Genomic DNA, 20,283 nt, shown 5'->3' with positions numbered 1-20,283 from the left:
TTCCTATCAATCTCAACCGACTCAAGCTTTTAATGTCTAAATAACAGAAGGTCATAATTCATTAGATGCTGATACGCGTGGATCAGACAATAAGCGTCACAGAAATTGTGAAAGATAGCTCTCATTAGAGAGAGGAGGATCAAGCCCGATGTTTGGACTGTTATCTACCGACGGGATAACATTTGCAAAGGACATGCCCGATTCCAAGAAATTGTAGAAGTCGTCAGTCTCGTTGAGTGCAAAATCAGGATTCGAACTTAATGGATCAACTAAAGCGGACTTTGAAGCGATTAATCTCGACGGGTCGTCCTGAGTCCTAGGAGCAGTGATATTGCTCAGTTTCTCAATCATGCGACCGGCAAGAGCAGAGTTATCTTGCAACTGATGCAGGATTTCTGAGTATTGCTGAAGCATTCTTTGACTCGCTTCATTCGTTTGAGGGTAAGCCGATTCGACAGCCTTGATATGAAACTCCACTGCCGCCATGAGAATAGCGATGCTGGAATTAGGAAGTAAGTTGATGAGGTTCAAGCGATACAATTCATCGAAGACGAGACTGATTTTGTTAAGGATGTGTTCCTTTGGGTGGCAGTTCCTTCCCGCACTGCGATTGCAGACGACGTACGCTGAGGCGAGATAAAGCAAGAGCAACCAGGCACGATGGACAAGTATGAATTTTTCCAGTTCCGTGAGAGCTGAAGACGTTGGTGATTGATGACGAAGCGCGGGTGGCAATTCTGCGTGCCATCTGCCCAATCTCTGGGCAAACTCTGCGATTTCAGTAGGGGAAGCCTTGTTCTCCGCAGTTGCAAGTCCTCCCTCGCGACTGGATGAGTCAGACAAGTCTCCTGATGGACCAGGAAATTGTCCTATCTGACAGAGCCTGGATTTCTCAATGAACAACCTCGCTAGGAACTGTTGATACTGCACGTCGCGGAGGAAGTCGCAGCTCCTTACCAATGTTTGGACGTTGGGAGATAGTGCACCGAATCTGAAATCGTGCGTACTGGGCGGAGGGGTGTCGCATAGATCGCGGTTTTCTGGAACGTTCATCAAGGTAAGAAGATTACTTGATGTTATTCGCACATGATTGTACATGGACCACCACGTCCGTCTCCATATTTGTTGTTTTCTTGCGTTTGCGTTGACCATTTGAGTTTGACTCGAGCTGATCATGGAGATGCAGATACCCAACCGCTGGGTGAGTTCTTTCTGGTCGCGGTGCGGCTCAGGATGAGATACCATCAACAGAATCGCTTGAGCGGTAGCGAGTCGGTCGTCTTCGCATTCAAGATCGAGAAGAACCTGCACAGATGAGTTTGGACCTAATGTGGTCGGGGCTGGGGGAGAGAGGTACCTTCACTTTGCGGGATAGACTCTCACGGAAAACACTACGCGAAGGATATCCTTCGGCACGGATATGACACACATCGACAAAAGCTGATGCAGCAAACAGCACGGCGTGAAATAGCAACAGACCGATCCGATGAGATTCATTATCACCGGCGACAGCTGATAGAAATTCATGCAGCCCCAAGATAGGCATGTGCGGATGGACCCTGAGCAGATAGCTCTTTAGTAGCTCATTGCGGAGCGTGTCGCTGGGGAGGTCAAGCGCCCCACTACGTCGAAGATACTCGACATCGTCTCTGTGCAGTCTGTCTGGGAGACCGGCCAGGTAGCTCGGCAAGTGGACAGCCGGTGGATCGGCGGAGCCGGGCCCAAAAAGTTGATTGATGATAGAGATATGGTAGTCGAGGGGGATGGTTGATAGGACGGCGGGATTCCCGGCCATACCGTTCTTCAGGTTGCATTCTCGCTCGCTTTCCCTGAGTTGCGAGGCGAATATATCCTCTTCATGATATCAGTCATCCTGATGGACACCCTACCTCGGAAAGTGACAAACCGGGACAATATGTGAGCAACGAGCTTGGCTCCTCGGTCACGCTACGAGGACTGCAACAATCAGCAATGCAATCAATATCCGGTTTATGTTACTGAGCAAGACTCACGATGTGCCCCGTGCGCGTCACAGTCCAATTTGGCCCGACGACAGGACGAACATGAGCCTCCACTGACGCCAACATAACATCGCTGCCTCGTCTTAACGCAGTTTGAACAAGCTCCAGACTCGGCAGTTCTTGTACGTCTGGGAACGGAATGCATTGCGGCAGTTGTGAGCCCAGAACGCTACGGTGAAGCTAAGATCGAGGCGTGGAGCTTTTTTCTACGGGCGCTGTGTGAATCATGCGACGGTCTTACCGACTGACAATGACGATCCGCGACCCGCCGACCCGACCGGGCCTGCCGCGGCACACCAAAAAGTCTTCGGAAACCCCAGCAAATCAGCCCGCCTCCAAAAGTGTCATTGGTTGGCTAAGACAAATAGAGTTAAAGATAAAGGAAATGTGATTGGACAAACGCGAAAGATCGGTCTAGGGCCCCAGATTCGGGTATACGCGGGTCGCCGTGTCCGAGGACCGCCGACCCGGATTACGCCTTTCGATCCTGTTGATCCTGTTGCAATTGTGGAGAGAAACTAAATCCGGACGGAATGATCAATGCAGACTGTGTTCATTCGTGACTAGTGTCCATGGCTGGTCTCGTTTATGCCTCGGCTCCAAGCTGGGGATCCTAAGAGAACCCTGACCATGTATCAAGTTTAAGCAGTCACCAGCACTCTGCCCCCCTAGGTCAGGGACATTGAACTCCCTTTGCCTACAGTACCTACCCGAGACGAGGTTCCTGCCTCACACTGTCAAGAGCATTCAGGTAATGCACACGGTCTTTGACATAGAACTCGACGTCGACCTTGCTGCGCAGGTGTGCCTCTCCACCGTCGAGCGTGCCGGCTTTGATTCCCGTCTTGTCGCTCATGATCTGCAGCTCCGAGTACAGGCTCGATCCGCAATCACCACAGAAGAAGTGCTTGTTGACCTTACCACTATCACCCGTGGCATCATATGATCGCGGAGTTCCTGACTGGCATTAGCTATGTGAACGTATATCACCTATTGGTGGTCATACCTTTAATGACCTTAAACGAATCTCTTGGAACAATAACATTGGAGGTGAAGGCACTGCCAGTCCACTTTTTCACGGTGGTCTCAGTCTTCGTCGCCTTCCATAGGGGCATTTAGTCACCGGGAACTAATCATACCTTTTGACAGTCGATGCAGTGGCAGAGGCAGCTCATCAAGGGCTCGGCTTGAATACAGACATTAGCACGAGAATAGGCGAATAATGCGTTTGACTTACAGCTTGAGGTATAGGCGATGGCACCACACATGCAACTTCCGTTAAGAGCCATGGTCGCGACCTATTATTCCTTGTCGTTGGAATGGTAAACTACAGCAGAGATTTCAGGCTGGATTACACGCTTGCATCTTATACGAGCAGCGATCACTGAATTCGACTGTGCTCTTGGGTCTTGGTCTTATAAGCGGGGTAACTCTGACGCAAAAGACGCCGAACTGTGGACATCTGTCTTGTCATTTATGGCGAATAGAAAGGACTTTTGACTTGATAAGGGAAGAGTGGCATAGGTGATATCTTTGAATATTGAGCTGGAGCAATGATTGTTCACCACCCTAGCCCATTAATGCATATTTCCCCGAAATGATACTGTCAATCAGAACCAAAGACTGAACCATCATGTCAAGGACTGTTTGAGTCCACTCAAACCACTGAGCTAAAAAGGTGGCAAGACAACCATTCCTAGCTAGTAGAAATGACAGTGCAGCAGATATTCAACAAGGACAGTCCTATCTAGAATATATGACTTCCTCGTCAAATTTCAGGTATCTGAAACTCGACAACCATATCGACGGAGCAGCACCCCGCCAAGGCAGACAGTAAGACATTTCGGCGAGACTAAATTGGTGTGCCGTCTTGGAATGGAACCTTCCAGCTGTCAAAATCCTTGAATCAAGATGCAGAAAATATTGGCCTGATTGGTTTTGCATCTATCTTTGTTATTACAACCCCCGGTGGTTTTAACGATGACCGAGGGTGTACCAAGGTAATCTATCATCGTACCGAGAGAGCAAACGCCGATGCGATTTGTAAAGCAAATTTCACGTGACGTACACCTTCCCCGAAATGGCCGGCGATGTTTCCATGTTGGAGTCAATCACCGGCCGGTGACTCCTCACATACGCTGAAATATGAACGATCGAATCAATCGCCCTGTGAAAGCTGCCTGTCTAGCTTGGTACGTATAATCTCTGCGTATTTTTGAATAGTAGCTGACGTTCCTCCCAGTCGCGCTTCGAAAACACGCTGTGACGGCCAAAACCCGTGTCGACCGGTAGGTCGTGTACCTTACTGTTGAACCAGTAAACTTCAACCCGCTAATGCCCAACCTGTTGTAAAGTGCACATTAAGAGATCGTATTTGCATCTACAGACCCAGTAGAAGGGGCGGCCGCCTGCTGGTAACCAAGCGACAAAAGCATCCAAGGAAGGTTGGAGTATCTGTTGCAGAGATATGGTAGTAAGAAGCGGGTTAGTTCTGGGGATGTCTACCCTTATGTCCAAAGAGATGCAGTGAATTTTCTATTAATCACTACTTACTGCAACTGAGGATATGAAGCTATTGAATAGAACATGCAGAAAGTGAATACTTTGGTTGTATCATGATGTCAGTATCGCGTCTTTGATCTCAGCTGTCTCGGTTTCTGCCTAACTGACTCAACCAACCTGTCTACTAACTATTCAACACTTTCACACATACAGTAGTATTCACAGGGCCGTGTTTAGCCTTTCGAAGACTGCTTCTGTCATGATTCATACGTGAGTGACCTGGTCGAAATCCATCGAAGATTTGGAAACTGATGGTTTTATTTATGTGCCAGAGCCTGATTTAAGCTCCATCGCTATAGAGCGTTCTCCGACATTCCCATCTTCCAAGAGAAGCATTCCGACCTTACCTTTATCAAGCTGAATACTTCGATCTTTCCCTTTACTCGGAATGAGTTATTAATTTTCTGCTTAGAGTCGTCGCTGGCTATTTCGCGTGCTTTAGCAGCTCTACCACACTCAGCACTCTTGCCTCTGGATACAGCAGAGCTTTACTTTCCATGCCTCCCCAAAACCATTATATGATTTAGCGTAAGTTCTAGTATATTTTATACAACCAGAATATAGTTTTCTTATAATAAAAAATATATATGAGCAGATTAAGACAAAATTAAAGCTTATTTTATACTCACCGAAAGCGCTAGACACTTCACCATCAGCTGAACGTGGGGCGAATCTCCTGCTCCCAATCAAAACTCTCCAGCAAGGCCATGAAATCAACATCATCTCCTATCGTCATTCCATTGATTAAGGGATCGGGAAATGAGGGGTCTGCCATTGGCGATAGAACACGATCGAGGACTTGTCGGATCAGCTTCTGCCCTTGCAACGCAAGCTCATAATCCCCCTCGTGTTGCTGGATGAAGGTGTCTGCGTGCGAGATGAAGACGCTCAGCTTTTGAATGATCTCCGAGCGAGGAAACGGTGCAGAAGAGAGCACTGGCTCAAGTTTGGGCTGGGAGTGTCGGAGTAGTTCTGTCGCCAAGGCGCCTGCAGCAGGAAGGCCGATATAACACAGCTGTTTATAGTCAGGGGTGATCGACAGCGACGAGGTAGAACACTTACATCGAGGATCGTCAACATGTGGGTCTTGAGGAATCGCATCTGTCTCGACACCAAGTCAAGTAAACAAGTGATGATCTCCAGAGAGACTTTGATCAATGCATCGTGACCCTTGCCTATTCGTTTGACAAGAGTCGAATAGATTAGGAAGTCCTGGTGCAAAAACTCCTGGTGCAATGTTGCAAGCTCGGGATTGGTCGACTCAGGGCCCCATTGCAGGAAGGCGGGCAGTTCAGAGCGCCATTGGCGTGCTCTCTTAAGGACTCTCCTGTCGGTCTATTATCAGTATCCCGAAGATTGATCTCTCAAGCGCAAGCGGTCGAAGCACTCACTCAGCATGTTCTTCCACATTGTCGCGCCCCTGGCCAATTGACAACTCTAGGATATCCTCTCGAATCAAACAGGCAAGATGGATGGTACGTGCTCTTGCGCCGCTGCCCAGTTTCCCCTCTGTATTCCAGCCTTGCGCATCCAGCTTCAGTAGTGCAGCCTGCCGCACGGTAGGAGCGGCGATCAACTCTTCCCAGGTCAGGTCCAGCGGCGACTGGATATTGCAGTACTGTTTGCATATCCGGGGCGGCCTACCGAGGAACAGCGCCAGGTCTTTGTCCATGGCGTATGCTCCGATCATGATCCTCTTCCGCAACTCGGATAGAAAAAAGGGAATGCTTCTGTCGTCCCCCGCCTGATGAAGGCCCAAAGCAAAGACAATCGTAGTAAGATCACCGAGTTTTTGCCAGGTTCTGTAATCTATCCTCTGTCAGTTTAATTCTGATGTCAAAACCGAGCACAAGACCTACCGCCTGTGCCATATGTATGATGGACCAAGACCGAGTGCTGAAGTATTGCGCAGCAAAGACTGTCACTGATCGTTCCCAATTTATCACATAGCTGTAGACAAATATCGCTCGCTGCCAAAGCAATCCGCCGTAGCCCCTTTCTATCGTTGCCAGGGAGGATTTCGCTCTGGAAGATCGGATCGTCATGCGCAACGTGATAGATCGCATAACCTATGGACGAGAGGAGAAGCGCATAGCTGTCCCATCGAGCACCACTCAGCGCTACATACTCCGACAGCGTCATTGAAGCCCGCAATTCGATCTCCGTAACTGTATTGCGGAAAAGGGTCCTCGATAGCTCCAGCACAGCCGCGTACTTGTCCCGAACACCCTCTGTAGCATCCCGATAATGCTCTCGGAGTACCTTGATGATGCACCGGAACATCTGGGTGCTGAAGATCCACCCCTCCCAGATAGCAAACCGCTTCTCCAGCAGCTCCTCAAACAGCGGCAAATGATCCAAGAGCAGCAGAACCTGCGCCCCCAGCTCCACCTGCCTCGAATCAACCGCCGCGACGATCGATCCCGACCCCGAACCCCGCTGGCGCGCGGCCGCATCGCATGGTCTAAGACAGCAGCGTACCCCGTGACGTTGTCGGAATAGCTAGTTAGTCCCAGAAAGCCGGGGTTGGCAAATGGCCGCTTCTCCCATGCATGCGACTCGCCAATCGTCAGGGGTGACGCAGAGACTGATGCGGATACGGACACAGACACGGTGTGAACGCCGATGGGGGAGACACTCGCATTGACGCTGACGTTTGCGTTCTGCTGACTCTGGCTTTGGCTTGGACTGTGGGTTAGTTTCTGCCTGGGTTTACGAATCGCTGCTGCCTTGCTCTGGCGCGGTTTTGTGAGGGGAGAAGGGTGATGCGCTGCTGAGGATCCAGAGACTGTGGAGGATACAGACAAGTCGCGCATGTTATCACTTGCGCTCGGGTCTTGGTTTTGGCTCTGTGCTGTTGCATTGCTTTGGCGGGGTTTTGTGAGGGGGGAAGGGTGATAAAAGCACTCGTCCGTTCGACCCCGGCGGACGCAGCGGTTACATATCGGCCTCGTATGGTCGCACCCCAGTTTTGATTTCCTGCATGGCTCGCAGGACGGGAGCTGGCCGTTGCGACGTTTTCGTTCCATGTTCTCTGGATTGTTTGTGGATGCAACTGGTGGTTCAGTTGGTAGATTGACAGTAATTAGGTAAGATGGTGTCCCCAGGCCAGTTCGCAGCCGAATCGGGGATAGTCTGACACGAGCACGAATCGCCCCTGATGGCTAGACTGATGGTTAGGGATTCAGTGCTTTGCTTCATATATGGACTATTCTTGATTCATCCAAGTCTTCGCTCTATACTGCAATTATCATGTATTCAATTTAAAGCTAAATTATCCTGGTGCAGTCTAATTCGGAACGTAAATGGCTATGTAGACATTCTCCCGTGGAAAACCAGAGCCGTCCGAAATGCTATGCCCAGGATGAAAATATAACTTTTGAATGTGATGGAAAGAGTGCTATATAGTCTTGCAATCCGCAGTCGATAGAACAGATATTGTTCTCACCGTTACGACTAGACGAAACGGGGCTGGATTCGGACCTGAGATGCTTTGATGTCAGAGTTGATGGTTGTGACCGCTGACTCAATGGCATTTAGGCGTTTATTGACTACTTCAATAGCCATGCTTCATGAGGAGACCCAATTCCCACGCGTCTATCTCACCATTCAGGTCGCCTTGGTTATCCTTTTCGGTTAGACGTTCGAGCTCCCAGATGTCCCTCAGATCAAGCTCATTGACGAGGCATCAGGGTGGTGCTCTCAATTTCTGCAGTCAATGCACCAGGCTCCCATCTTCTGCTGGAAATCCAGCCATTCAGTCCTTGCTATCTGCATATAGTTGTTCAGCATATCCCAGCTCGAGCCTTGGTCATTGCAACTTTCATGACAAGCTTCGGTTGTTCCTTCCATTCTGGCCGTTCATTGGGTAAGGCAAAGGGTAATTCCGGTAAGTTGGGCTGTACAACGGCGGTGGCCATGTACATTGAGAGGAAGATGATCATGTTTTCCCGTGGTCATGTCCTCCGCGCGCGTACCAACGGGGTAGTTTGTAGTGATTTTTAAGACAGGTTTCTCCATGTCATCGCTGTGTTGGCTCTTCCTGTCCTTCTGCGCTGCCTTGCCTGGTGGCTGCTCTCAGCGCCGAGAGTCGCTGGGCCTTGGATCCAGCCATTAAAGTAGATGGAAATACGAAAGTAATGGATGAGATGGTTAAAGTAGGAAGTGAGAAGTGAGAAGTGGGAAGTGGGAAGTGGGAAGTTATGATGTGTTGGGGGTAGAGATGAGATATGAGGTATGAAGGGTTGGAAAGGCTTCAGGAGGTGAATGTTCAGAAACAGCTGATTCGATATCCCTCCCACCTTACTAGATGATGTTTTGATAGTGAATTCTGTGGTACTATTAATATCCCCGACCAGGCAAATGCAGCGATTGCAAGTTGGAGTCGTATTGATGAGCGGAGTTCGGAGTTCGATATGAACTCTACCTTGTCCGAATGTTCAACCCCGAGGACAAAAAATGCTGCCTGCAACGATCAATCTGTATGCCTGGACGACTGGAATATAAATATGTGCATGATTCAAGGTCTGGAGACACAGATAGATAACTACAATCAAACAAAGGACACAGATCAGCTGCTTACCTCTTCATCATGCCTCTCACACTCTCAAACCCCTTCAAATCATCTAAATCGCAACGCCAGACGGCAGAGAAAGCCCAGAAGTCTGTCAAGGATGACTCGTCATCTGTCTACAGTGATGCTGCCACGCTGGTAGCTGGCAAAGAACAATCACCGAAGTCGGCGCCAGACTCTCAAGACCAGAGGGGCCTAGACTTTAGTTCTATGAGATATAGTATGTTTCCTTCCCTGATATTCGCTTTCGTTTGACTTAACTGATCCTGAATGCTAATATCTATCGTGGTATAGCGCCGACGGGAATGTGCCCTCGTTCCTAAACCGGAGTGACTACCTTATGCTCGATGAATGGGAAGGTGGAACAGAATGTGCCTAACGAAGGATGACTGATGACATGTTACTTCTGCTGTGGACGATACTACAGCTCTACACATAATAATATACTATCTCTTACTAAAAACGGCATGCTGCTCGTAAACACTCCTGACTTTCTTCCTATATCATAGAGTATATAAGTGCCAGGGACGGAATGGACGGCTCGGATATCTAGTCAAACCAAAGTAATGACAATCTTACCAAGTCTATATATTCAGCCGACTGTTATTTTCTCCAACCACGACTAACTCTCAGCTCGATCGGTCTAGAACTATGTCAGCATCAACTCCAAATGGCGCCACATCAACCGGCAATTGTATGCCGAGGTATCACAATCCGCAGACGCGGGGTATGCGGACAATCACCTGGAGGGCTTTGAATAGAAATACTTGAAGGGAGAATATATCTACACCTGCATCACTAATCAAGAACTCAAACCCCATCACCAAAATGCAAGCAGTAATATTCAAAGGCCCTTTGGAGGTCACACTGGAAACGCGCCCTATCCCGCAGATCCAGGATCCTACAGATGCAATCATCAAAGTCCGCTACACAGCACTATGCGGCAGGTCAGACATCTCCCCTTTCTTCCCATAAAAGATAGCAAATAACGATAGAGATGCAGTGAACTCCACGTTTTCCGCGGGCACCAACCCTCCAGCACAGGCTTCATAATGGGCCACGAATTCACCGGCGAAGTCCTCGAAACCGGCCCCGCAGTCAAAAACTTCAAAAAGGGCGATTGCGTCGTCTCCCCCTTCACCATCAGCTGCGGCGAATGTTTCTACTGCGCCCGGGGCTGTTCCTCGCGGTGCGCCAAGGGGAAGCTGTTTGGCTCGGCGGTGCTGGACGGGGGACAGGCGGAGTACGTGCGTGTCCCGTTGGCGGATGGCACGCTGGTCGCGGCGCCGGCTGCCGTGGATGAGAAGAAGCTGGTGTTGATGGCTGATATCTTCCCGACGGGGTACTTTGCCGCGAGGAATGCGTTTCGGGGGTGGGAGGGGAGGTTGTGCGGGGAGTACGGTCGTGCTTTTTGGGTGTGGGCCTGTGGGGTTGTGTGCGCTTATCAGTGCGTTGGAGTATCGGCCGGCGGCTTTGATTGCGGTGGATAGTGTGCCGGATAGACTGGAGCGAGCGAGGAGCTTGGGTGCGGAGGCGTGGAATTTCCAGACGGATGCGCAGGGGCTGCGGGAGAGGGTGCTCGAGCTGACGGATGGGCGGGGGCGGATGTTGCTATTGAGGTGGTCGGGCATAGCAGCGCGCTGCGGATGGCGTTTGAGTTGTTGAGGCCGTGGGGAAGGATCTCGAGTGTGGGTGTGCATAATGGGGAGATTCCATGGACGGGGAATGAGGCGTATGGGAAGAATCTGCAGATTCAGATGGGGAGATGTCCTGTTCGGAGCATCTTTGGGGATGCGTTGGAATTGCTGGTGAAGAAACAGGATTCACTGGAGTGGGTATGCAGCTTCCTTCCGATAGCACCGCTGACCATGTCTAGGTTTATGACTGCTGATATTCGACCGCTGTCGGAAGCTATTGCGGCGTGAGTCTTCACATCTCTTATCGACCATGCTAACAGTTGCAGGTACGACGACTTCAATCAGATGAAATCCCAGAAGATCATCTTTGAAGCCGGAAAGTAATAGCAGGAGTGTCATTATGACCGCCAGTTGAGCGGTATATGTGTGTTCGAATTACGTATTTAACAAGAAGAATATGCACATTCAGTATGCTAGTCAACTCCGACGTCTCGCCTGCTCTCGTTGTGCCCTCTTCTGCCGACATCGAATCCCAAAGAACATCGTCCACCACAAACACCCAGTAGACAACACACATATCAGCGCCAGAGTTGTATACGCCCACCCATGCCCCATGGCGTTCGTCATGGGCGCAATGGCCGCCGACGCCCCAGCACCCAACTCGCAACGAAACAGATTATTCGCCGCCGTCGCAGCAGCAGACCGTTTCGGCCATAGATCCACCAAGAGAGCATTCAACACCTGCGACGCGCAGCTCAGACCCAACGAGAAGAGGAACAGTAGGATCACCGGTCCGGCAAGATTCACCTTATGGTTCATCACCCACCCGTAGGCGATCATCATCACGCAGCAGATGTAAAAAGCCGGCAAGGCAATCTCCAGCCGGGCTCGCTCAACATTGAAGTTACTGAGATCGCTTTGCTTCCGTTTCTCGATGGGGAGGCCAGCACGGACGGCATGGCGGCGGTAGTTCCAGTCAACTAGAGGGCCGGTAACAAAGGAGGCAACGATTCCGCCTGCGCCAATAGGAATGTACACCAATGCGGACTGGATATCGTTGAAACCATAGATCTCATGGAAGGAGGTGGATGCGCCGGTCATCACTGCGTAGAAACCGGCGAATACCAATCCTGCGGCGAGGAGGATTAGGCCGGTTTCGAGCTCGAACGCGATGAGGAGGGTCGGAAGGGGGTTGGGGAGCTGGAAGCGGTAGTTCTTGCGGTACTCGGCAATTGTCGCTTGGTCTGCTGCGAGTCCAGCTCCCTTGCGACGACGATGTCGGATTATATCGGTGACGTTGTTGTTCAGAGGCGGCGGGGGAACGGATCCGTCACCGACGACTTTGCGACACGTTTCAGGGAGGAACAGGAGCAAAATGGCAAAGAAGACAGAGCTGAGGATTAATAAAAACCAGAAGATCCAATGCCAGTCCAGATACTGGCTGATTAGACCACCGATGATAGGAGAGAGGGACGGACCCAGCATGAGCCCAATCGATGCAAACGCAATGTATGAGCCTCGTTCGGCGGACGTGATCATGTCGCCGACGAGACCATTGGATAAAGCGACAGTGCCGCTACTTCCGGCGCTCTGGATACAGCGAAGCACCATCAAAGCTGCATAGCTGTTTTGGAGCGAAAGACCGATGTTTGCAGCGATGTAGATGGTGAAGCAGATGATGTATGCCGGCCGTCTACCTACTTTATCAGAGAAGCCAGCAATCAACATAGGTGAAGCTCCTTGAAGAAGCTAGGCACGTTAGTGATTCACTCAAGGCTTCTCATTTGACAATCCATACCAGATAGGTTGTAACGGTAAGATTGATCTTGGAGATAGATACTTGCAGCGAGGAAGCGATAGTGTCTAGCGCGGGAAAATAGATGCTGGACGAGAGCGGGGAGAAGAAGCCAGCCAGGGATCCCATCAAGACAATGGCCCTCTTCTCGCTGGTGGTGAACACAGAGAAATCCTTGGGGGAGGCATGTTGACTGGGTTGTGTCTCTTTGGCGATGGCCTCTTGGGCATCTTGCTGCTGCTGCTGCTTCTCATCCGACATGGAAATAGGGTTTCTAGGACCGATCTGGTGTCACCTATGCTCGGATGTTGTGAAACCAGAAATTTTGCGACCCTGATTCAAAAGAGATGTATTTAAGCTAGACCCGCATAGCTACCCCATTTTGGAGGCCCGGTTCAGGGCCGGCATCGGCAGTTGGCCTCAAGGCCAGAACCCAGGGATTTGGTGGAATAGCAGCAGATTTTTACAGGGTCTGACAAGTGGCAGAAGAATTCATTACATTTAACTTGTAGAGCATGCATAGAGGACATCTAACCCACCCATTCTTCTCTATAATTGCGTATGCTGTCATTCCTGGTGACTGACGGATGAGGTGGGGAAAGCTTGGCTTGGTGGAAAGCTTGACTGCTGCCTGAGTCAGTCACCGGCTAACCGGCACATGTCCCTTTTGCCTGAGGCTCACCGGCCAGAAGTCTGGCATTGAGTTAACAGCGAGGCCCTTTATCTTCAGGACTACAGAAATCACCAGACTATGTACTACCTTAAGGTAGGGCACTGATGCAGTAAGTGCATATCTGGCCAGAAAGACAATTAAGATGATATAAAGATATTGGATTCCGTAGAAAGATGGTTACTTCCGCTCCCAAACCCCCATCCACTGTCCCCATGCTACCACTCTTCCCTCAATCAAACCTGCAATCTCCGCCTTGGTAGCCACAGCCCCCAACTTACTTACAACCATTGGCTCCAACAGCCCAATCACCTGGAAGAAGTACCGATGCGGTCCATGGCCCAGCATTCCACGTGGAGGGATGTAGATCGTTCCCCGACGATTCGCGCCATACTTGAACCCGCCCCTGAGGACATGACTTCCCGCAGCAGTGGGCTTAAAGTCCTCGTTTGATACACTGCACTTGCTCGCAGGAATACCGTAGTACAGACCATGGACGACAGGCTCAGCGAGTGGTGCATCCGGATCTTCAACCACAAGAAGCCACTCTTGGATGTTGCTGGCGATGGCTGGCGGCGCGGACCATTTGAGGGTTGGGAAGAGGTTGTCTCCAAAGAAGCTGTATTTGACTGGGATTTTCGAGCCGGATGGTCCGATATCTGGACATTCAACTGTGACCGTTGGTCTAGGATGCTCTGCGAACGGAGGGGTATGCTGGATGAGGCCTGCGTCATGGCCCTTGCGGTTGGCGAGCAGCCAGGATAGGGGTCTTTCGATCCACTCCATTGCGTTGCACAAAACTTGATGGATGGTTATGATTATGAGGTGGCACTGTGGTCGATGAGGATAGCATTATAAGAGGTTGTTGGATGCAAGACGCCTGAAACGGCCCGGAAACGGCTTCGGGGTATCCCAGCTGTTGGAGTTTGTAGAAATCGGCGATAAAGAGTGCTTAATTCCGTTAACTCAGAAGACAGCTTTCCCACGCACACTGGCTGTATTAGAGGTCCATTCATCCTAATGGATTGAATCGATTGATATCCGAAACATCCACAGGATGGGTGAGAGTCATTGGACGGCGAGTCTTGCCTCCAAGATCCACGCAGGACGGACATCTGCTCTTTTACGACTCCCTCATGCACTTTCTACCGGGATTTTTCTTAATCTGTATTCAAATATTAAAGATTCCTCTTTACTCTGTCAGTCTAATTGCTGGTGGGCCAAAGCCGTCATAATGGTATAAAGGTGACAAAGTCTAACGAAGCAAGCAGGAGCACACAGACTGTGATGGTCATTGTGCTGACTGGTTTATGTATAGTTTCCTGTTGCGTTTGACTGCCCCTTGCACCAAAGCCATCTGCAAGATGAATTGCTACGGCTTCAAGCAAACATGAGAGGCAGATACTTCAAGATAAATAGTTTAGGTATGCTAGGAGATTGACAAAATGCTAATGCAGACACGTGATTGGTAGATAGGCCGAAAGCCTCGGACCTCTGGCCTCGGCTGAGTTGGAGAATGCGGGGAAATCTCATGTACGGAGAGATACATGGTCTGATAATTCTACTTCTGAACCATATAATCGGTCGAGATATCTTATCAAATTCAATCAAGGATCAGCTGGACCTCGACACTCTGTAAAGTCCAAACACCATGGCTGACGTCTCTCCAAACCCCATTCCTTTCTCAGAGCCCCATATTTGCGGGGCTACCATCCCCATACTACACCGCCAGTCATCGCCGATTCCAGAAAGCTTGCCGCGCATTCGTATGGGAGCACCTCCTCAGCCATGCAATGGAGTGGGAGAAGGCGGGTACAGTCCCTGAACATGTCTTCAAGGATTTCTGTAAGCATAACATGTTGCTGCCGAATCTGCCTGCCCCGTTGCCGGTTGACTGGCTGAAGAGACTGGGGATTCATGATATTCTGGGAGTGAAGGTTGAGGAATGGGATTACTTGCATACCGGAATCTACTGCGATGAGGTATGATAGAGAGAAACCAGCCAACGAAACGGAGAAACTGATTAAGGTGATAGTTGGCCCGGTCGGGTTTGGCTGGACCGGGGGCCTCGTTGAGCGCTGGTTTCGCTTTTGGCATTCCTCCGATCATTAAGTACGGCAGCAAGGAGCTACAAGAACGTTTTCTTCCTGATCTCCTCACAGGAAGGAAACGTGGCTGCATTGCCATTACGGAGCCAGAAGCCGGAAGCGATGTCGCCAATATCACCACCACTGCCACGAAGACGCCAGATGGAAAGTACTACATCATCAATGGGACAAAGAAATGGTATCCCCCCCGCCCCCCGAGAATATATCATAAGCGATAAACATTTCTAATACGGGCTAGGATTACAAACGGCATCTGGTCCGATTATACCACCATGGCCGTCCGCACAGGTGGCCCCGGAGCCGCCGGTCTCTCGGTCATTGTCGTCCCACTTAAGGGCTACCCCGGCGTCACCATGCGTCGACTCAAGGTCTCTGGCCAGACCACCGGTGGAACGACGTACATCGAGCTCGACGATGTCAAAGTCCCCGTGGGCAACCTGATCGGCCGCGAAGGCGACGGCATGCGCATCATCATGACCAACTTCAACCACGAACGTCTGACCATCGCGGTCGGCGTCACTCGCCAGGCCCGTGTTGCTCTCGCTGCCGCCTTCCAGTACACGATGAAACGCGAGGCATTTGGCAAGACACTCATGGATCAACCTGTGGTGAGGCACCGACTAGCCAAGGCGGGTGCGGAGCTCGAGACGATGTGGGCGTGGGTGGAGCAGATCCTGTACCAGTTGTGTCATCTCAGCAAGGAGGACGCAGATCAACAGCTGGGAGGCATCACAGCGCTGGCCAAGGCCAAGGCGGCTATGGTGCTGAATGAATGTGCACAGTGTGCGGTCTTATTGTTTGGTGGTGCTGGGTATACCGCTAGTGGACAGGGAGAGTTGGTCGAGGGTAGGTTTCTCGCCTTCACGGTTTTTGGCTATAAGCTGACTTGCGATAGCGATTCTGCGAGATGTCCCTGGAGCTCGCATACCAGGTGGATCGGAGGACGTCCTTCTGGATCTGGCTGTGCGACAACTCGTCAAGATCTACCAGGCAGGGGAGAAGAAGATCGCAAAACAGGCAAAGATGTGATGGCATACTGTCGCAATCTGGATGAGATTCATATTATGGAATCCTAGCGAGTGAAGCAGCTAGAAGGAGTATTTTGCCAATGTATAAAATACTATATGCTAGATATCTATTCTCTTATTTCGCACCTAATTCCCTTAGTTCTATTCCCTCGCAATTTGCTTCCACCACTTGGGAACACAGGATAGGCGCAAGTTGGGGAACAAGCTGTCCTGACCAGTCCTGTGTATAAGCCTGATGCTTCCATGGGTCTTTTCAATAGTCCAACCCCTCTGCTACAATAATAGAATACTGCATAGTTGCTTCATCCAACCTCCCTTCAAATGTGAGTGACCCGAAGGATCTCTCAAGTTTTGCAGTATTATATCCAAAGTCGCGGTGAGAGAGAAGACTGGGCAAAGCACAGTCGGGACCTATTGAATACTTTGTCCAAGTTCGCAACGAAAGATAGCCTCAAGCTATTCATTCACATCTGAAAGACTCGTCGGGACAACCGCCCATGTTCGTGCCATAAGCGACAAACTCGCCAAACAAGGCGACCTCCCCGAGGAGGTGGCAGAGAAGATCAGGAGCACAATTGACAGCGACAAAAAGAGCAACATGTTTCTAAAGTGGCATGGGACAACTGACTTTACCTCGTTCATTACCGACAAGGAGACGGCTAAGTCTACTGACAAGATCCTCGAAGCCATGTATTATGAAAATGCTATCGATGATGCATTGATCCGCGCCTTTTATACAAAGAAAGCTGAATAGCTGAACGAACCCACAATGAACTTGCTAATATGCGGGTTAAGGACTAGCCTGGGGCCTCTTTACTACACAAGAAGACCTCTCTTATGTTATAGCGTGTTTGAGAGTTCAAAAGTGAGGTTGATTAATGTTTGAGTTGTTGTTTATTGTTATAGTTAAGTATGGGTCCTGCCTTTGCTTCCCTTCTAAGGGATTAATAACAAAGGGCGGTATTCGAATTGCCAAAATCTTTGAATTAAAGTGAAATACAGTCTCTGCATTGATCCAGTTTACCACTTTAAGTTACAGGTCTGCTCGGATAACTGTATGCAGATTAGCAGGTTGGTGTATAGTGCTAAATCAGACACACTTGAGTAAATATGAAACAGATCTTGTGTTAAATATAGGTATCTGTCACACTGTGGGATCAGTCTCTGCTGTTCTTTGCTGCTGCCATGCATGTCTTTAAGGATGTAGTGATGAAGGCATAGGCGTCCATATATTCCATTTTTTTCTGAATTGAACAGTAACAATATTGTCATGTCGGTTGGATGGAGTAAGGTACAATCAATAGAAGGAAAAATTATTTTTATATAGGATGAGCATGCTTAGTACCATGATCGCTTTTACTCACTCATTATCATGCTGTAAGAAATTATCAATGTGTAGTGTTAGATATAGTAACCTGATGAGCACTACTTTCGCGCATGTAAGACACACAATCAGGATACGTATCAATTATGTAGGGGGTAACGAGAATCTTGGACATGTAGTTTACGTAGCTTTATCGAGGCAAAAACAAGCTCCTTTTGAGAGAATGAGACCGAACTGTAGGCATAGTATATACCTGACATATGCTATTCTGCGACAAAGCCTTCGCACTGATGACCGGAAACCAAGCCGTCACTAACAAAAAGAGTCTCATCCCCCTTTTGCCCAGTTATAATGAGAACCTCTCAGTATCTTTCGCTCGGAGAATCAACGGGCGCTGTTTAAAGTCGGGTCGGTGGGGTAGGCGTGTCCATGCTGATATCATAAACATATTCCTGTTCTGTCTCATCAAGCGTCAACGATAGATGAGAGTGGTGGGGATGAAAAATTGAGGGTCATCAAACATAGTGTCATTCATTGCCACTAAGTGATCAACATTCAAATGACAGTGCAACGAGAACGCAGAACTTGCACCCAGCCAAGAAACAACAGAGAACCGAAATCATCGCTTAGCATCCACAACATAAGCATTCAACGCATTCGATACAGCATTCGCAGGCCTCCTCGCAAAGGAAACAGCAGCACATGGCCATCAGACTGGAACCAATCAGTACATATCATTCACTCAGAGGCGGGGAGTCAAACCAAGCAGTCAAACATCCACGATCCTTCTTCTCCTCTTGAGGCGGGCTTGGTATTGCATCTGAAGGTTCAGTATGGTCCGTTGCTGTTTGGCAGTGTACGACTCCTACCTGGGGCGGATATGGCTGCGGAGGTGGGTATTGCCCCTGAGGGGGAGGGTAACTATCAAGTCATTCGTCAGAACAAACTCTATCGAGAAGGTGAGTTGCAGTGGCTGAGTACATACTATCCTTGTTGTGGTTGCTGTGGATAGGACATCTTGTATAGGATAGAACAATCAAAGGAACGCTTGTTGAGTCAGGTTGCTAGCGACCAGCGACTTCAAGAGTATATGAATCTGTGAAATCTAGCAAGGGATCAGGCAGAAGGAATAAATCCCCAGCGCATCGCCGGGGCTGCAGCTGGATGGGGACGCATCCTCGCGCCTGGCCTGTCTTGGCCCTGTAGTTTGATCCTAGGGTCCACACTAACAATCAATCTGGAGAAGCCCATGATTCGTAAGGTTCAGGGAAGCTGTGGAACAGCAGACATAACAGTTCATCGTTGGCCTCGCAGATGCCAGCATGCTGTTTTCTACATATGTCAGTAACCTGCAGCTATTGCTCTTAGCAATCACAGCAGCAACAACCCAAGCTTCTGATATCTCCATGCCTCTCTTTGACTGCAATCTGCCAAGAGAAACATTCCTAGAGGAAAAGGGATTGACTGCCAAGAACCCCAAGAGGAAATGGATGGGGATGTCTCGCCCTTTAGGGCTGACACTAGCCACATTGCTCCACTGGCTCTGATCGACAATCCAATAATTATGGAAAGTCAATGCTCCACTGCAGTTCCCCTGTGCAAGGAATTGTGTTGCCTGATTTTGCGTTCTCTGTTGTTACCCCCCTAGGACAGTTGATTGGATGGTAGCCTCCGGATATTATTATGAAAGGTTGTGATGAGTGTTGCATTAGCCACATATGTACCTCAGGGGTACTCCGTAGTGATTCAAGATATAACTATTAAGAAACGCAAAATAAGATGGCTTATAGATAGTGCCTTACAGTAGATAACTATATAGTCAGAATGAAGCACATGTCATAATAGCACTTGCTAACATCTATGGATAGACAAGAGATTTTCATTTAAATTACCTTCAAACAGCTGCTAATTGACTGTGCTAGATATTCCCTCACGTATTAGCACTAAATGGATTTAGTAGTTTCAGATGCTACATCTGCTGATCCTTTCTTGGCTTTCCAGTGTGCTAATACAACTGGCATGTAAATCATCTGGTAACTACAAATTCAGTAGTTAAGATTACTTATGCTAAGCATTCTATATACTGTCATCTACTAGTATACATGAATGAACAGGGGTAATATACACATTGACCCGTATATATCTTGCACACCCCTTTCCCAGCGAGCCCCTGGGCCACATCAGCAACAGGACCCTAAAGCTGCCTCATATGGGCGAATGACAAAACCCATACACTCCACTGGCGGATAATCCCTAGGCACGAGCGCCTTCTCGGGAATAATCTCCGCAATCTCTTTTTTTCAAGGGATGACCTGAAACCACCCGAGGACACAACAGGCAGATAGTGAGAGGACAAGAAAAGCTTGTGGGTATGATATGGCGTGCATCTCACCTTGCCCAAATGACCAGTCACCATGCATCATTGGCCTGTGGACACTCCTTGCTCTACATGCTATCTACTGCATTGTGGAAAGAAATTGACTAGTGTGTACACGATGACAGATTACCATTGGCAATATGAATAGAAACAGATGTACAATAGAGCACGTGAGAATGTATCATTTT

At 49.3% G+C, this 20,283-nt stretch overlaps 7 protein-coding genes across 7 annotated transcripts; 3 read left to right on the top strand and 4 right to left on the bottom strand.

Annotated features, from left to right (window-relative positions):
- Positions 1-96: 96 nt before the first annotated feature.
- Positions 97-3,136, bottom strand: P174DRAFT_464538 (transcription factor domain-containing protein; the record flags this gene model as incomplete). The annotated part of the gene is made up of 5 exons (XM_024830401.1): positions 97-1,305; positions 1,358-1,852; positions 2,013-2,190; positions 2,287-2,326; positions 3,028-3,136. The coding sequence occupies 5 exons, from the start codon at positions 3,134-3,136 to the stop codon at positions 97-99; spliced, it is 2,031 nt and encodes a 676-aa protein (XP_024678010.1).
- A 1,972-nt stretch (positions 3,137-5,108) lies between these two features.
- On the bottom strand, positions 5,109-7,612 carry P174DRAFT_516067 (putative chromatin structure remodeling complex protein RSC3; the record flags this gene model as incomplete). Its single annotated transcript, XM_024832275.1, has 5 exons — positions 5,109-5,598; positions 5,646-5,910; positions 5,975-6,392; positions 6,443-7,022; positions 7,055-7,612. The coding sequence occupies 5 exons, from the start codon at positions 7,610-7,612 to the stop codon at positions 5,236-5,238; spliced, it is 2,184 nt and encodes a 727-aa protein (XP_024678009.1). The 3' UTR covers positions 5,109-5,235.
- Positions 7,613-9,952: 2,340 nt separating this feature from the next.
- P174DRAFT_445930 (alcohol dehydrogenase family protein) lies at positions 9,953-11,186 on the top strand. The gene is made up of 6 exons (XM_024828454.1): positions 9,953-10,103; positions 10,160-10,573; positions 10,605-10,763; positions 10,790-10,987; positions 11,033-11,077; positions 11,120-11,186. The coding sequence occupies exons 1-6, from the start codon at positions 9,985-9,987 to the stop codon at positions 11,175-11,177; spliced, it is 993 nt and encodes a 330-aa protein (XP_024678008.1). The 5' UTR covers positions 9,953-9,984; the 3' UTR covers positions 11,178-11,186.
- Positions 10,911-12,824, bottom strand: P174DRAFT_445929 (putative MFS transporter). Its single transcript, XM_024828453.1, has 2 exons — positions 11,033-12,824; positions 10,911-10,987 (listed from the first exon to the last, which is right to left on the bottom strand). Exon 1 carries the CDS (start codon positions 12,519-12,521, stop codon positions 11,271-11,273), a length of 1,251 nt encoding a protein of 416 aa, XP_024678007.1. The 5' UTR covers positions 12,522-12,824; the 3' UTR covers positions 10,911-10,987; positions 11,033-11,270.
- A 614-nt stretch (positions 12,825-13,438) lies between these two features.
- P174DRAFT_516064 (YbhB/YbcL family Raf kinase inhibitor-like protein) lies at positions 13,439-14,166 on the bottom strand (the record flags this gene model as incomplete). The annotated part of the gene is made up of 1 exon (XM_024832274.1): positions 13,439-14,166. Exon 1 carries the CDS (start codon positions 14,042-14,044, stop codon positions 13,439-13,441), a length of 606 nt encoding a protein of 201 aa, XP_024678006.1. The 5' UTR covers positions 14,045-14,166.
- Positions 14,167-14,648: 482 nt separating this feature from the next.
- Positions 14,649-16,518, top strand: P174DRAFT_516063 (acyl-CoA dehydrogenase family protein; the record flags this gene model as incomplete). Its single annotated transcript, XM_024832273.1, has 5 exons — positions 14,649-14,682; positions 14,900-15,240; positions 15,294-15,544; positions 15,605-16,212; positions 16,262-16,518. The coding sequence occupies 5 exons, from the start codon at positions 14,649-14,651 to the stop codon at positions 16,393-16,395; spliced, it is 1,368 nt and encodes a 455-aa protein (XP_024678005.1). The 3' UTR covers positions 16,396-16,518.
- Positions 16,519-18,156: 1,638 nt separating this feature from the next.
- Positions 18,157-18,885, top strand: P174DRAFT_57613 (uncharacterized protein). The gene has a single exon (XM_024832392.1). It carries the CDS (start codon positions 18,278-18,280, stop codon positions 18,728-18,730), a length of 453 nt encoding a protein of 150 aa, XP_024678004.1. The 5' UTR covers positions 18,157-18,277; the 3' UTR covers positions 18,731-18,885.
- The last annotated feature ends 1,398 nt before the right edge of the window (positions 18,886-20,283 follow it).

This window comes from Aspergillus novofumigatus (genome assembly GCF_002847465.1).
Source record: "Aspergillus novofumigatus IBT 16806 chromosome Unknown P174scaffold_10, whole genome shotgun sequence".
In the NCBI taxonomy this organism is placed as follows: domain Eukaryota; kingdom Fungi; phylum Ascomycota; class Eurotiomycetes; order Eurotiales; family Aspergillaceae; genus Aspergillus; species Aspergillus novofumigatus.
The sequence above is the reverse complement of the archived record's forward strand: the minus strand, read 5'-3'. Positions and strand labels throughout refer to the sequence as shown.